General features: G+C 38.0%; 1 protein-coding gene across 1 annotated transcript; it reads right to left on the bottom strand.

Annotated features, from left to right (window-relative positions):
* Positions 1-72: 72 nt before the first annotated feature.
* Positions 73-12,015, bottom strand: lrrc71 (leucine rich repeat containing 71). The gene is made up of 14 exons (XM_082185399.1): positions 11,794-12,015; positions 11,559-11,669; positions 11,323-11,436; positions 11,146-11,221; positions 10,945-11,019; positions 8,906-8,974; positions 7,326-7,485; positions 7,148-7,231; positions 6,838-7,032; positions 6,591-6,666; positions 6,411-6,484; positions 1,264-1,375; positions 1,083-1,171; positions 73-624 (listed from the first exon to the last, which is right to left on the bottom strand). Exons 1-14 carry the CDS (start codon positions 11,876-11,878, stop codon positions 475-477), a joined length of 1,470 nt encoding a protein of 489 aa, XP_082041525.1. The 5' UTR covers positions 11,879-12,015; the 3' UTR covers positions 73-474.
* Between the last annotated feature and the right edge of the window lie 4,261 nt (positions 12,016-16,276).

The following is a 16,276-nucleotide window of genomic DNA, read 5'->3' on the forward strand; positions in this document are numbered from 1 at the left end:
GTGACCAATCACAGTGGTTTTGTTAGTATGAAAAGTATGCAGTTCTCCAAATGAATGAAAAATAGAGTAACATACTTATTATGTGGACTTGCTTTATTTTCATAAAGATGTAGCATATGACACAATGACAATTGCATAAATAATTATTCAGCTAAAATGTGCTGAAATATAGCAGAAAAGAAATACAGAGCAAAATGTTCAAAACTGTTTTTCTGTAAGCCTTTGAATATTTTCCACATTTTAGAATGCTAGAAAAGTTATCAAAACAAAGAAATAACATGTAGTGACCAAAATGTTAAACAAAGTAATATTTAACACTGTGTCTAGAGCTCTTTACGGTCTGTGTCAGTGTGTATGAAAATTGCAATTTAACAAACATTTCAGAAGAAAATCAGAAGACTTAGAAAGTTTAAAATTATGGGATACCATGAGATATTGATATGCTATATTCTCATGTTAAAGTTTATTTTCTTGTCATTTGTATTGTGAAGCTGCACTGGTGGTCTTTCGTTCACCATGTTCATCCTCCACCTGACCAGTGTTGTTTTTGTTCAGAGGGTCCTTGAGAGCCATCATTTCCTGTATCTTCAGGAAGATGTCACAATCGGATGGAAACCGATTTCTCTGAAAAACATAGCTGAAATTAAGAAAAGCCCTTTATCCCGGTATGGGACTTATTATGAAATCACAGCTAGAAAAAATAAATGACTTTATATTTTACATATGTTTAAGTCTAAAATCATTTTACAAAATTAGTTTTCTATCTGAAAACTACTGAAAAGGTCTTAGTGTTTCACAAAACACTTTGAGTAATTTATTTGACAAAATGTGCATTAAAAATGACAACATTGGATGTACAATATTTTTAATATTGTATTTCTCAGTCTAAAATGAACTCACAATGGAGCCTTGACAGCATGTGACCAAACATGAATGGGATGTCATATTATAATATAAATATGTAATTCTTTTTTTGGTTGAATGTTATTATTGTATTTAAATGCAATTTGCTCTGCGTCATTTATAATGACAATACACCATAGAGGGTTTTAAAAAGGTTTAGGAAGAGTGATGAGACTCACATTGAGAGAAAGACGCAGAAGTCCACCTTCACCCTGGCCTTCCAAAGATGAGAGGAACAGCTTGAGTGACTGCTCAGTCAGTTTATTTCCTGAATTATCAGAAAAGAAAATGTTACAGCCATAACATACTAGTTTGTTTTACTCTAATACTGAAATAAAATCAAGTCTGAAATGAAATCACCCGACAGATTCAGAGAAGTAAGGCATGTGTTTCCTGGATGAATGACTTTCCCTCCAGTGTGCACAATTCCAGGATCCAACAGAGGAATCACCGTCTCAACCACCTCCACTGTCTGACATACAAATGTTACCATGCTTAATGTGAAGGATGTTTAATTTTCAAAGCTCTTATTATAGCAAAGAGGCTTCCTAAACATTTAGGAAGTTATTTTCTCTGACATCTTAGTACATTCCATTATCTTATCCTGGACAAAGATGGAATGGAGATATAAATATTAGGCAAAATGATATTCTGATCAAAGTTTTTTCAAGCCCATTTTACCAATTCCAAACCACATTAATAACCATTTATAAGTGATATATACAGTTGTGATCAAAATAATTCAACTCCCATTGCAAATCAGGTTTATTAGCAACATTTTCAGACTTTTAAGCTGTTTGCAATGAACAAATCAAACAAAAGTAATTGAAATAGCTCAATACAACAAATGTTTCAAGTGGTTTCCCCAAATCGAACTGAAAATGCAACTTTTAATGACTTCCGCAGTCTCAAAATTATTTAAACCCCCTGAATAGAATCCCTCACAACAGCACAACTCTGCAAAACAGGTGTTGTCTCAAGCCCGCCTGATGCAACTAATCAAGGGCTTCATTAGTTGCAACAGGTGTGTTTGAGCTAGAACACATGAAATATCTGAACTGGCTAGGTTTGTTGAGTGTCACGTTTTACTGCATGTTAGAAATATGGCTAAGTCAAAAGTATGGTCAGGTCTCAAATAAAAAGTATGGCAGACCATGTCAGGTTCAACCCATTTTTGAGACTTTGGCTCCCCGACTAATAGGATTCGACTCAGCCGCCGTCGACGTGTAGACGCGCTAGAGTATAAATATTATAGGACGTAGTTGGGTTTAGGGAAAAATCTACCACAACCAACACAAACAAACTGTCCAACGGCATCAGATAAAGACGCTAGGACAACAGCCAAACACCTCTTAGAGGGCAAGAAGATCTCTGGTACCAAGCCTGGGAAGGACAGGACTTCTGATTGGTTCAAATGCAGTTTCTGCCCTGCACCCAGAGGATAAATATTATTGAACGTCGATCAGGAGACGTTTAGGGGCGTCGATTAGGAGACGACACAGGTTTAACTTAAGTCAGGTGCGTAGGGGAAAATCTACCACAGTACAAATGAATGAATGCATGTCAGTTCAATCTTTTTCCATCTTCTTTGGATTCTATTTGTACAGAGGTCTTCAATCCTGCTCCTGGAGGGCCACTGTCCTGCAGAGTTTAGTTCCAACCTGCTTCAGCACACTTTGCAGGACAGTGGCCCTCCAGGAGCAGGATTGAAGACCTCTGGTTTAGAATATTGGCAAATGTATTCTGGTGGTGGTTTGGAAAGTGAGAAATGCATTGGTAAAACTTTAAAGACACTTCTAAAGACTTCTAACTGTGTGCATTATGGAAATGAGTTTCACAGGGGAAAGATGGGTTGTGTCCCCACACTGTGTGTGTCCCCTCTGATGCCAGCAGCCAATCACAGCTCTGGAATCGAGAAGCACCAAAATTGCAATCTCCTTCTCATCGGAAAGGGATAAAGGTACCCTTTCAAAAGACACTCCTTGTTCTGAGCCTGCATCCCGTTTACAGGGAAGCCAGCAACAGATACAAGTTCTGAGTCTCGGGCCTGCAAAGGTGAGACAGAAACAGATCAACAAAGTTCTGAGTCTCCCAACGGCTGAGACATAACAGATACACCATCCTGGGTCTCCAGCATGCAAAGGTGAGACAGAAACAGGTCTCATGCTCTGATTCTACAGCTTGTGAGGCAGTAACAGATATAACCTCATTCTGAGTCTCCAGTCTGTGAGGATATAGACATTAACAAACTTTACGTTCAGAGTCTTTGTCCAGGGAGACAGTAACAGATGCAGCACGTTCCAAGTCTCCATGCCAGAGAGACAAAAGCAGATTGACCAAGTTCTGAGTGTCTGTCCCAGAGAAGCAGAAGACAAATGGACATTTGCAACAAGGTTAAGCTCCAGAGAGTTCCTTCGTCTGCGTGTTCCAGATTGTTAAGGACCTTCTGCACCTTCTTCAGGGCCTCATCTGCGTGTTCCAGATTTTAGGACCCCTTAGTGCTCCTGGAGATCAGCATCTCACAGATCTTTGTGTTTAAGGTTGTTGAAACGGATACCGGCTGCATTTTATTCCTTTATCATTCATGGTTTTCATTTAGTAGTTGTGTTAGTTATTCTGGTTTATCTTTTGTTAATAAAATGTATCTTATTACACTTGTGTCTTCCTTGTGTTGATAATGCAGAAGAGGCTCTACAATTTAACAATATCTCATCAATCTTTCAGATAAATCAGCTGACCAACTCCCTCCAGGTAACATTAATTCTAAATGATTGAACAGCCCCCTGTTGGGAGTGTTCTCATACTGCCAAGGTAAAAGTCTCATCTTTTGTGGTCAAAAGTGGTCATCTGATATATACAACCACAACTTAAGTAACGTGTGATCCAAAACTCACGTCAGAGGTGACCTAAGTACCAATAAACACATAATTGGCATCCCTGGGCAGGCGGAAGTAAAATCACTACATTTCTCAACCTGTTGGTGAGCATTTCTTGTCCAATGGTCACACCTTTACTTTGCGATTTCTATAGTATTGCATCCTTCTCATGGGCTTTTAATAATTCGTGACTTTCAGTGTGAGTTACAGGTTTTTTTATTTTTTTTTTTACTATTTTCACAAGTAAGGTGTCCATTTTCAAAACTCTTAGAACAAAAATCCAAACTGATCACACTTGTAACAAAGCTGGTCATTCTTTCAAAACCTGATCTCATGCTTTCATTACAGTTCTACACATTTCAGTCCACATAATCATTGTTTCAAACACAAGATTATTGTAATATGTAATGAGAACATTAAGTTTAATCACAGAAACACAACAGTATGATCTTCCTTCAATTTAGTACATTTAACAATCAATTAATTAAACAGCAAACAATGCAAGATACATGTTTCAATTCACCCTTGTTGCTGAAATAATTACAGTAATACAGGCTACAGCTGCCACATTAGAAAATACACTTACATTACATAACTTATGAAATTGAATCCATAATGTTTGTAATATAGTATCTATCTAGTGTGTTATCAAAAGGTGTGATTATGAGGTGTGGTTATGAAACTGCCATGAGGTTCTGTGCTAGAACACAGTTGGCAATACAGTAAATGTTTTCACTCTGCCATATGACTGAATCTATACTGTACTTTACAGATGAAGGGTGAGTAACAGTAATGTGGCAGTCTCTAACATGGTAATATGTTTACAGTATCACATGGCATGCTGTAATGTACTATATTTTATGCCATCTGTCTCCCTTCTTCTGATGCATCTCTGATCAATCTGATGTTATACAGTTGTTGCCTGTATCCTCTCCTTTGTACTCTATCCTGCTTTATGTTCACAAATGTTGTGTTTCATGTTTTATGGGGACTTTCCATAGACATAATGATTTTTATTCTGTACAAACTGTATAGGCCTATTATATCCCTTACCCCTAACTATAATCATCACAGAAAACTTTCTGTATGTTGACATATTCAACAAACATCACTTAGTATGATATACAAGCTGTATACATATATACCTACAGTATATATGTCCCCACAAGGACAATGATTTCGATTATAGATGAAACAGTTATTTTGTGTAGTGAAAAGGATACTTTGTGATTTTGAGTGTTGTACCAACACAATTAAAAACATGATGAAATGTTTGAAAAAAGTGCACTTTTGATGATCTGGTGTGATATTAGCACTGAGAGTTTTGATAATGTACACCTTACTTGTGAAAATAGTACCAAAGCGAATAAAAAAAAAACTAAATGTCTTATTTGGCCCATTTTACATGTAAAAGAAAACATGCTTAAAGGGATAGTTCACTTTGAAATTCATTTTTGGTATGTTTTAGCTTACCTCAAGGGCATCCAAGATGTAGGTGTCTTTTTTTCCGCAGTAGTTTCAATTTTGATATTTTTAGGTCAAACCGTTCTTGTCTGTCAGTCATATAATGCAGGTCTATGGTCACGGTCTCAAAACACAAGCACAGAGTCCAAATTAAAACAATTCCCCGTCGTCCAAATTAAACAATTCCCCATCGTAAGTACACATTGATGGCCTGAGACACGAAACGAGCGGTTTGTGTGAGAAAACGAACAGTATTTATATAGTTTTTAGCTCTTATACGCAGCCACGTCCAAGTGATCTGAGGGCGCTCGCGCATCCTGGTGTGTGACGTGTGCGCAGACTGGTGCATAGATATATATACACTAGATGTCGCTTTGTCTACGGCAGTTCATTGGAACGAATGTCTTTAAGGTGACATCTAGTGTATATATCTATGCACCAGTCTGCGTACACGTCAGATCAGATCACTCGGACATGTCTGCGTATAAGAGGTAAAAACGATATAAATACTGTTCGTTTTCTCACACAAACCGCTCGTTTCGTGTCTCAGGCCATCAATGTGTACTTACGATGGGGAATTGTTTAATTTGGACGACGGGGAATTGTTTTAATTTGGACTCTGTGCTTGTGTTTTGAGACCGTGACCATAGACCTGCATTATATGACTGACAGACAAGAACGGTTTGACCTAAAAATATCAAAATTGAAACTACCGCGGAAAAAAAGACACCTACATCTTGGATGCCCTTGAGGTAAGCTAAAACATACCAAAAATGAATTTCAAAGTGAACTATCCCTTTAACATTATGCACATCTACATAAGGCGTTTTTCACTTCCTGCCATCGTTAATAATTATATATCACTTATAAATGATTATATACAAAATGAATAGTATTATTAAGATTGATGTGGTTTGGAATTGGTAAAATGTGCTTGGAAAAAAATGTGATCAGAATATCGACTTGCCTAATAATTATGAAAGCACTGTATTCTCTGGCTGAAATGTGTTCAAAATGTTTGAAAGGATTATATTATTGATTACAATATATGTCAGATCATATAATGATGGGTCAATAATAATTTCATAAAGTATCTCACAGTATCTTAAATATTTATTTACCCATATACATTTTCATAATGGGATGAGTTGTTAAATTAATTCTTACCTCTTGTTCAGACACTGGCAGATTCTTGTCTTTGGCTCCTATCTTTCCAGCCTGACTACGGGGAACTTTATCATCTGAGTGAAAAACAAGAAATTGAAATATTCACTTTACATGTAAACCATCAAAAATAAAGTGCACTTATGAATCTCAAACAAATAGGAGTCAAATTAGTTGAATTACCTTTCTTGGCCACTTTTGTCTCCTCTTTCTTGGCTACCTGAGCTGGCGCTGGTTTCTCCTCTTTTATAGGGTTGTCCTACACATAACCATTCTTAAACAACTGTAAACCATTGTATTTTATCTAAATCATGAGTGACATACTCTTTTCATGTGTGTTTGGCATGCTTCTGTCGCAAACAGCAATGCAGGTGACAATAGGATACAGAAATATAGCCATGAGCCATGAGCCTTTCCAAAAATGCTTTACCTTCTTTTTGATGGGGCTCTTTGCAATCTTGTTGAAGCGATCCAGCGAAGAGCTGCTGCGGACGGAAAGAGGCTGCTCCTGTGAGTCTGCAAGACTAACCAGAGACGGCTGGATCACCGATTGTTCAACTTTAATTATTAACAGCTTCCTCCTCTCAACTATCTCCTCATGAGTCAGAGCAAAGGGGCCAAGCACCTAAAGAAAGAAATGAGAAAGAGTGTCATAGAAATATGCATGTTTCACAGTCTAATGTCTCAAAGTAAGGCAAATGAGATGTAGTTGTTAATAGAAGTTCAAACTGTATGTGTACCTCAGCCAAACAAGCTGCTCCTTCATCTCCTATTTGATTGTGGGATAAGGACAGACATAGCAAGGAACGGTTGAGACGCAGACCCTTTAGAAAGAGGGATGGGTGATAATAAGCACTCAATTTTAAGTGTATGCAGTCTTCAGACACCTTCAGACGGACAGACTTCAATTCTACACACCTGAGCAATGTGATTTGCACCTGCATCACCAATGCTATTAAAGGCCAGGTTGAGTGACAGGAGTTTTGTGTTGGCAGTGGATACAGTGGACAGAGACGAGCCAATCAGACGAGCTCCTTCATCTCCTATATGACTGTTGCGTAGTGATAAGTCTGTCAGCCTAGCATAGACATTATTTAAAAAGAGCTGAGTGTAATTACAAATAATGCATTTTGATAACATTATAATACATTTAAGTTAAGCAAAGCCATATTTTGGGGACAACTTTGTACCCAGAAGTTAGCTAAATCTGACAGAACTTTATTTGTAAAAATATAGAAAGTGTTCTTTTAGGGTGTAAGGTTGAAAATCAACAAAGACTTGCTTTCCTGTTCCAACCCCCTCCAAGGGCCATTTGGAAATTGAATTGTCACACCTTTACGGTGGGGGAAGTTGTAATCTTCTGATTGGTCAGTTTGAATGTCTCTGATTTGGGTTTTAGTCACATGGTGAAAGAAGGAATAAAAGAATAACCCTAACCCAAACTGTTGCTTTCTCTCTTCTTTTTCTCTTTCTCTAGATCTAGTCTTGGGCTCTCCTCCTAGAATGGCTCTTTCTCTCTTTTCTTTTCTAAAGCAATCCTCTCTCTCTCTCTCTCTCTCTCTCTCAACATTTTACATACATGCTGGGTACAGTTAATGGTATATGATTTTATCATCTCATAAATCTATTTTGTAACTCTTTTGAGTTAACCAACAAGATATCGTCATTAAACCTTTTCAATTACAAATGATGTTTACAAAACTAGTTTTGATTCAATAACTTTGAAGTGCTACCTATTCCAATACAATATCGTCCCACTATAGCAATGCTCTCCCACATATTTTGCTATTATAACTGCGCTTATTTCCATTGTTAGCATAAGTAGCAGTGGGTGCAAAGACAAGAAATGTACAGTTTTCTACAATCTTGCAGATAACGTTTCTTTAGTCATTCGGCAATCCTGTAGCATGAACCACTGTAGGCAAACCAACCTTTACAGGGGTTAGGATTAGGTTAAAGTATTAATAACTATCTGTATATATACTTCCATTCAAAGGTTTTGGGTCAGATTTTTTAAATGTTTTGAAAGAAGTCAAGGCTGCATTTGTTTAATGAAAAATACAGTAAAAACTGTAATATTGAGAAATATTATCAAATTGTTTTTTATTTTAAAATGTAATTTATTCCTGTGATGGTAAAGCTGAATTTTCAGCATCATTATTCCAGTCTTCAGTGTCACATGATCCTTCAGAAATCATTCGAATATACTGATTTGGTGCTCAAGAAACATTTATTATTATTAAAAAATTTGTGCTGTGTAATATTTTTGTGGAAACCGTGATACATTTTTGATGAATGGAAGGATTCTTTGATGAATAAAAAGTTCAAAACAGCATTTATTTGAAATAGACATTTTTGGTAACATTATAAACACATATAAATGTGTGTGTGTGTGTGTGTGTGTGTGTGTGTGTGTGTGTGTGTGTGTGTGTGTGTGTGTGTGTGTGTGTGTGTGTGTGTGTGTGTGTGTGTGTGTGTTAAAAATGAGAATGACTCACATGCTGTCCTCCCCTATAAGTAAGTGGTAGCTCTGCTCAGGGAGTGGATTGCCATCCAAAACCAGATTCCTAGCAAGATATAAATTGGTAGATGATGTCATCAGATTTTCCAGTATCTATTATCACATTATCATTATTTCTTTTCCGAATAGATCATTTGGGTAAGATTTACCAACAGTTTGCGGCAGCGCAAACACTCTTTTGGCGTTAAAACACTACTGTCAGGACTTACTAAAGACACACAGTGAAAAATTCGTACTGAAAAGGCGTGGACAGTTGTTTTTGCAGCTGACCTTATAATAATTGCATATGCATTTGTAGGAGTTTCCCTTTCAGATGTGTAATGGAAAAATGTATTTCCATTGATCTTCAACATATATTGCAACATAATGCGTCACATGTCTATATTGTGGAATGTGAACAGGATATATGTATGTTTGTGCACCTGGCGTAAGCAAGACACACACAGTAAGACAAATGGTTAAGAACCTTTAACTCTTTAGGTATGGAAGATAATTTAGCCAAGGGGGGTTAGAGGGGTCATTCTATTCTAAATGTGATGTAGCCATGCTGGGTGAGTGGAAAACTACAGAGAAAAGACCTTGAAGAAGGAGTATAAGAAGGGAATTTCCTGGGCTGGGTGTCAGGTCTTGCTCACGTCACGGGGTAGCTGCTGTGATTTTGTGACTAAGCCTCATGGAGGAGAATAAATAGCTTTTAAATACAATTTGATTCTTGGTGTCTCTTATGCAGTGATGATGATTGTTTTTGCCACAACAGATGCAAAATTTATGGGAGGAGACAATTTAAATGGCTAATGCAAAGTAATTAACTAAGGTTGACGCCATTATTTACGTCTTAAACCAGACGCTAACTGGTAGTTTGCATTGGTCATTCTGGAAATTATCCGGCTGCATCTATGTTCTTTAATTTGCACGTCATCAGAAGATCACGCACAGAACTTTCCACTTCCATCAGCGTTTTTTTGGAATTGCGCTCTCACGCTAATTTGCACTGTTTAGTAAATGTGGCCCTTTGTCTGTGGTGTAAAGAAAAAAGTAGACCTATAGCATTGACTTGGAAATATGGCTTACATAACATTCTGAGATCTAATTAATATTTTCTGGTGTCCCTATTATGCTAGTTTAGGTTTGGAGGTCTCTTACAATAGGTTTATGCATCCAAGGTCAAAAAACACTTTAATTTTCTCATAATATACATCGAAGCATCTCCTTTGTGTCTACAACAGTTCGATAAAGGATTCAGTCTCTACCCCTCCTTTCCAAGAGCCTACTCTCCTCTGATTGGTCAAATGGCCCAGTCTGTTGTGATTGGTCTACTGCTTACAGCAAGATACCATATCTGAATATTGTACATCTGTTACAAACCTACATAGGTTTGCGCAAGGAGTAAGGCTGGAATTACTGAGGACCTGTTGCAGGCAGTTCAGTATCGGTTCTTTCTTTTGAGAAACAGGGGTTTCCATCCAAACGTGAAGCGAATCTTTTCAAAGTTCGCAAAAAAACAAATCAAACTAATTTGGTACGTTTCCATTAAGTTGTTCGAGCGGATGACGGTGGTGTTGGTAACCTAGTAACCAACAATAAATAAAACACCATCAGCGGAAACAGCCGATTAGTCACGTGCGTTTAATGTTCGCTATGTAAGAATTTATTCGGCAAATGAAAAAGTAAAAACTTTTTTGAAATTTTAGGAATTTTTTTGTTGTTGTTGAAATTTGCCGTTTCCATCACTCGTTTCTGATGTGATACTTCAAAATGCGCATAAAAACAGGGTGATGGAAACATAGTTAATAACTCAATTTATTGTGCGTCCACTTAAATCTTTAAAACTTTGTAGACCTTTTAAATCCACAAACAGCTATATTACACATTACATGAAAGGTAGGTAATATCTGAAAAAGCATAATAGGGGCACTTTAAATACCATATGAAACACACTGAATGTGGGTCTTAACGGCACTAAAAAGGATTAATGATGGGAATTTTAGACATTAAAGACATTTTGACTGTTCTCACCTGAGATTTGAGCACAGAGACACAGTGTTTCTCAAGGAGGCGAAAGTGCAATCCGTCAGGCCTACACGCCACATGCTGCAAAGCATCACCGTTATTGGGAAATGGACATAACATACTGTTTATTTGCAACATTAACACCCATAAACATACATACAACACACACACACACACACACACACACACACACACACAAAAGCTCACTGTAAGCACTGGAAATTACTGAGGGACGGCAATGTCCTGCTCAGCACCTGAAGCATAATATCATCCACCTTCCACCCTATCAAAAAATAATAATAATAAAATACATTTTGATATGAAATATTTCTTAGGATTTTTAACAACTGCATCTAATAGTTCACAAAGAAGCAACGGCCTTACCAGATATCTTGACTGTCATTGACTGGTCTTCATTCTCCAGCTCTATCTCAAGGCAGGGCTCAGGGGACCATGTTGTCATTTGACTTTCTAAGGATTTCTGAGATTGATTGTGTTCTTCAGTCCAGGTTAGGTTTTTTTTTTTTTTTTTTTGGAAAAATTAAGAGTTTTATGGCATTAAAAAAAAGCATCTTTAATAGGGGAGCAGAACACAATTGTCTTATGTACAACATATTTACCCATCACAGATTTTGACTTCTTCAGCTTGACTGAAGGGATCTTTTTCACACCCATGAGTTTACACTGTTCTGTAAAGTCCAACTCCAGATTTCCTGAACACGGGCGATCATCTAGTGTGAGTGATACCACAAAACAATGACATTCAGTTAACTTTAATTGCCATCTTGGGACGTAGCATATATTCTGGTTATAATAAATATTATCAAAATCCAGTCTGTCTTTACAGTTGGATACCTGCGGTTTTAGATGTTTCCTCCTCAATCCCAGAATCCACCTTGTCCGCTTTCTCTTTGGCGGATTTGTCTCCTCGTTTTCTCATCTTTTCAGTGGGAACCAAATAATGAATTTAAATGATTAATTATTTCAAATCAATATATAGTAAACTAACTTGGCTCATTCAGCACTAGCGTTGTAGCTGGCTCAGGTTGTATTCCGTTGCCATGCCATCCCTTGAAATACAACTGTTACTTTTGAAGCCACCTAGTGGATGGCGGCAAACAGGAAGCTTTGAACATAGATTCCTCATTAGAGCCTGTCGTCCGCCATATTGGAACGGTCAAAGTTGACTGGGTCTGCAATCGTGCTTAGACGCTTCTATGAATCAGTATAAATATTTATATCTGCAACAGACTTCAGCAGATGATTTAGCTAAACTTACACAATACAACAAAAAGGCGTCAGATAACAAGACACAAAAAATTTACCATAGTTTAAAATCCTTTAATATTGAATTAACAGAATAATGCGTCTTTCGGAAGAACATTGTAGCCGGAACTACTTCTCTCTCTGTGTGCGAGGTACTGGGCTACTCCGCAGCGGCAGCGATCCGAACCAGGGTAAAATAGTCCCAATGTAATCACTTATTATAGGTGTACCACCATAGTGATTCAGGATAAGACAAAAACACGGTTTGGAAAATGGATTCATGATGAACTCGCTCATTATATACATTTTGAACAGAAAAAAGTTAAGGACTTTTATTTAATGCAAATTGCTCAAAACTTTTCAAAATATGACGCGACCCCCCACAGAGCTCGCTGAGGCCCCCTTGTGGGCCGCGACCCCCCTGTTGGGAACCGATGCTGTAAAGCACTATCACTGTGTATGACGTCATTGACATTTTAAAAGACTTTTTAAAGCAAATAAGTGACTCTAAAAAATCTAACACCCAGCAATGTGTAATTTCTTTGCATCTACTTTCGGATACAACATTCAAATTACTAGACAAAAAATTATATCCTGAGAAAAGTGGAATTTGATGGGTATAGCGCCATAGACCTCCATTCATTCTGCACTCGCCTGCGAGCGCCCCCGCATGGACAGAGACGTGTTACTGCAGCCAGTCCAGAAACCGGAAGTAACCAGAGAGTGCCAATTCTCATTCTCTGGTTTCATGTGAGAGGGACGCCGGACAAATGGATCTATGGCAACTCCAGTCCTCGGGACCCGGTGCTCTGCACATTTTGTATGTCTCTCTTATCTGACACACTCAAATCAGTTCATGGAGTCTCTCCTGACGAGCTGATGATCTGGTTCAGGTGTGTTAAATAAGGGAGACATACAAAATGTGCAGAGCAGCGGGTCCCGAGGACTGGAGTTGAGAACCACTGAATTATGATATATTTTAAAATATGTGATATGTGTATTTTTAATTGAATCGACACACTACCTTTGATCATTGAAAAAAAAAGTTTAGAAATTGTTTGGTTTGATTTCTTCCTGCCGTCGACTACTCAATGAAAGAACCATATTTGTATCGAGAGCATCGGTTCCCGAGCAGACTGTGGAACATCTACGTTTACACTAGTAGTGCATTTTCGTTTTAAAACGCATACATTTATTTAGCTACGGTTAAGCCTGCCGTTAGACTATTTAGACCCGTCAGTCAAGTCCGAAGCAAGACACACGCAAGTGACATATTGCGTTATGGCAACGAAGTCTCAGACTGACAGATACATAAAAATAAAGGTGAATTTAGGCTACTTTAGTTTTGAACGTACGTTATCATGTTAATTATAATCAAATTGATTTTGTTTTATTGACCACAATATTATCACTGATATTTGTTTGAGATGGGCACATTTGATTCATTTTGGGGGGAAAATTAATGCACAGCAAGCCGTGGATTTTCCCTTACATATAAGTTTATAAAGTTTTCTGTCAAAACAATAGCAGTTATCTTTGCAAGTTTCATTCGAAAAAAAACATTCGAAAAAATCCCTTGGCAACCGGCCGACGCGCGTCACTACTCGTGACGTCACAGGCAGAGTCGCCCATAGAACTCTTCTCTGGTTTTCGAGCAGTTCAGTTGATTTCTGGTCTGTAGTACAAGCGATCTGACTAGTATTTCTGTTACATCTGTGGTGAAAAATTGCTCTAATTGTTTTATATCTCTCGATCTGTGTTATATCTCATGATTTTTAGCATTTCATTTTGATCTGTGCAATTTACGTTCAGTGAACTTGTGATAAGTTAGTGACAGAACATCAGAGAGACATCTGGAGCAATGGGTCAGTGCAAATCTCACAGTTACATTGTAAAGGAAGATGCTGCTGCATCTGTGTCGCCAAGGCCTGTCCCAGAGAAAGTAGAGAAGAAGAAGAAAGGGAAGTTCCTTAGATGGGTTTTGTCTCGGAAATCCAAGAACACTTCCACCGAAGCCCAACAGAGTCAGTGCAGAAATGACAGCAGCCAACAGCCTGAGAGATGCTCTGATGGGGAAGCTGAACACAACAGCGACACTGAACACAACTCAGTGTACAGCAGGCACAGCTGTGTGTCTTCTCCCACCAGTGTGCCGGATGGTGATAAAGACATTACCAGACAAGAGCAAAGTGGCATCATCTCACACAACAGCAATCCTTCTCTGCCTGTGCCATCTATGACTGAGGAGAACATCAACTCAGCTTCGACATCGGATGACATTTCTTGGAAGAATGAGGATGAAATTATCCATATAAGTTCAAAGGGAAAGACAGGTCAGTTTATATAACAAGCCCCAACATGACTCATAAAATGTGCAAAAAGTACCTACATTTTAACATGTTTTTCTGGACATTGTCTTTATTATCCAAATGAAAATGTGAACTGAGGATGGATTTTGGTTGTGTGAGGCACCACAATAATGTGTCCATTCTACAGCTATTTTTAATGTGAATTTTTTATGTTTTTTTGTGGTTTATACTGTAAATTTTGTATGTCCCTCTTTTTTTTTAACAGGGGAAGTCTTGCAGCACTATGAAACTATGAAAATGCTGGGTAGAGGATCATATGGATGCGTCTACGACGGGATCCGTTTGTCTGATTCAAGAAAGGTAGTTTTTTTGCACTCTTGGAAGTTGGAATTTAAATTCATTAAAAGTTACATCAAGGTTAATTACTGGAATCATGTGACCTCTGCACATATAGTTAATTAATTGTAAAACATTCTTACAAAAAAATTCTTATTTTTTCTTTCCCTTGGAGAACAGGTGGCAATCAAACATGTGCTGAAGACAGAAGCCATGGAAAATGTCCATATTGTAAGTAGGCAATTCCTCTCTTCGTTTTATTACTCTCAGAGTACACAGTCACATTAACAATAGGACATTTTAACAAAATTTTGCAGTCACAAAAGGACCATTGTCAATAGCGTATGAACTTCCGAACCAAGCAGCTTTCTGTTAGTCAGCACAGTTCATTCGCGTGACTTTACCCTCATGCAAAAATTCCCATTAAAATGACAAAATTTTGCCCTGAAAATTTTTGCCGGTCGACAGTAAAAGTGACCGAAACTTTAGTAACTATTTCCAGTATTTCAATTACTTAACTCTTCAAACCTATACTTACCCAAATGCAGGACATAATTCTGTAGTAATTCATTTAAATTAAACCATGTCCCCTAATTATCTCACTTTTGTATAACTATTATCTCTCCTGTAGGGTCTATTCGGCAAATCCCCTCCAAATGAGGTCGCTATGATGGCTCTTATGAACAAAAATCCCAGTGTTCCTCAAATAATAAAGCTGCTGGACTGGTACGAGACACCAGAGGAATATCTACTGGTCTTAGAGCGGCCCACGCCATGTGTAGATATGAGGATATTTTTACTGCAAAATGGTGGCATCCTCAAGGAATCGACGGCACGAGCTGTGATGCGTCAGGTTGTCACTGCTGCAAGAATATGCAGTGAGAGGGGCGTCTTCCACAGCGACATCAAGCTGGAAAACCTGCTCATCAACCCAAACACCTTGCAGGTCAAATTAATAGACTTCGGTTGTAGCAAACGCTTGAAGAAGTCTTCTTGTTCGAAATTCAGTGGTACGTATTATTCCACAAATCTATGGTGAATAAATCGACAAAAAGCTATGGAAATACAAATTCATTGCAATGGACGAAATCTTGTTCTTTCTTCCAGGCACAAGAGATTATGCTCCCCCTGAGTGGGTCAGGCATGGAAAGTATCATGGCAAGCCTGCAACAGTGTATTGTTTAGGCGTACTGATGTTCAAGATGCTGTCTGGGAAGTATCCTGGCGAGTACCGGTACCTCCCTCAGATGTTTGGTGAGCCCTCCTACACAGAAGACATTTCCAAAGGTGAGAGCATGTGGACGGGTCATACAGGAACTTTTATTACTGCTTAAAATAATGTGAGCAGTTACACAAAGTATAACACTTACAATAATAACCGGACATCTCTCCCCTCTTCACAGAATGCAGGGATCTGATCCATTCAT

This window comes from Leuciscus leuciscus (genome assembly GCF_965113295.1).
Source record: "Leuciscus leuciscus genome assembly, chromosome: 12".
Classification (NCBI taxonomy): Eukaryota; Metazoa; Chordata; class Actinopteri; order Cypriniformes; family Leuciscidae; genus Leuciscus; species Leuciscus leuciscus.

What these genes read in the sequence shown, in the direction of transcription:
- lrrc71 (XM_082185399.1), bottom strand. Translation starts at nt 11,878, where the DNA reads ATGAGAAAACGAGGAGACAAATCCGCCAAAGAGAAAGCGGACAAGGTG. An exon ending in TCTCTGTGCTCAAATCTCAG is followed by an intron (nt 8,975 to 10,944) that starts GTGAGAACAGTC and finishes ATATCTTGCTAG; the next exon opens with GAATCTGGTTTTGGATGGCA. An exon ending in CTTATAGGGGAGGACAGCAT is followed by an intron (nt 7,486 to 8,905) that starts GTGAGTCATTCT and finishes TGTCTATGCTAG; the next exon opens with GCTGACAGACTTATCACTAC.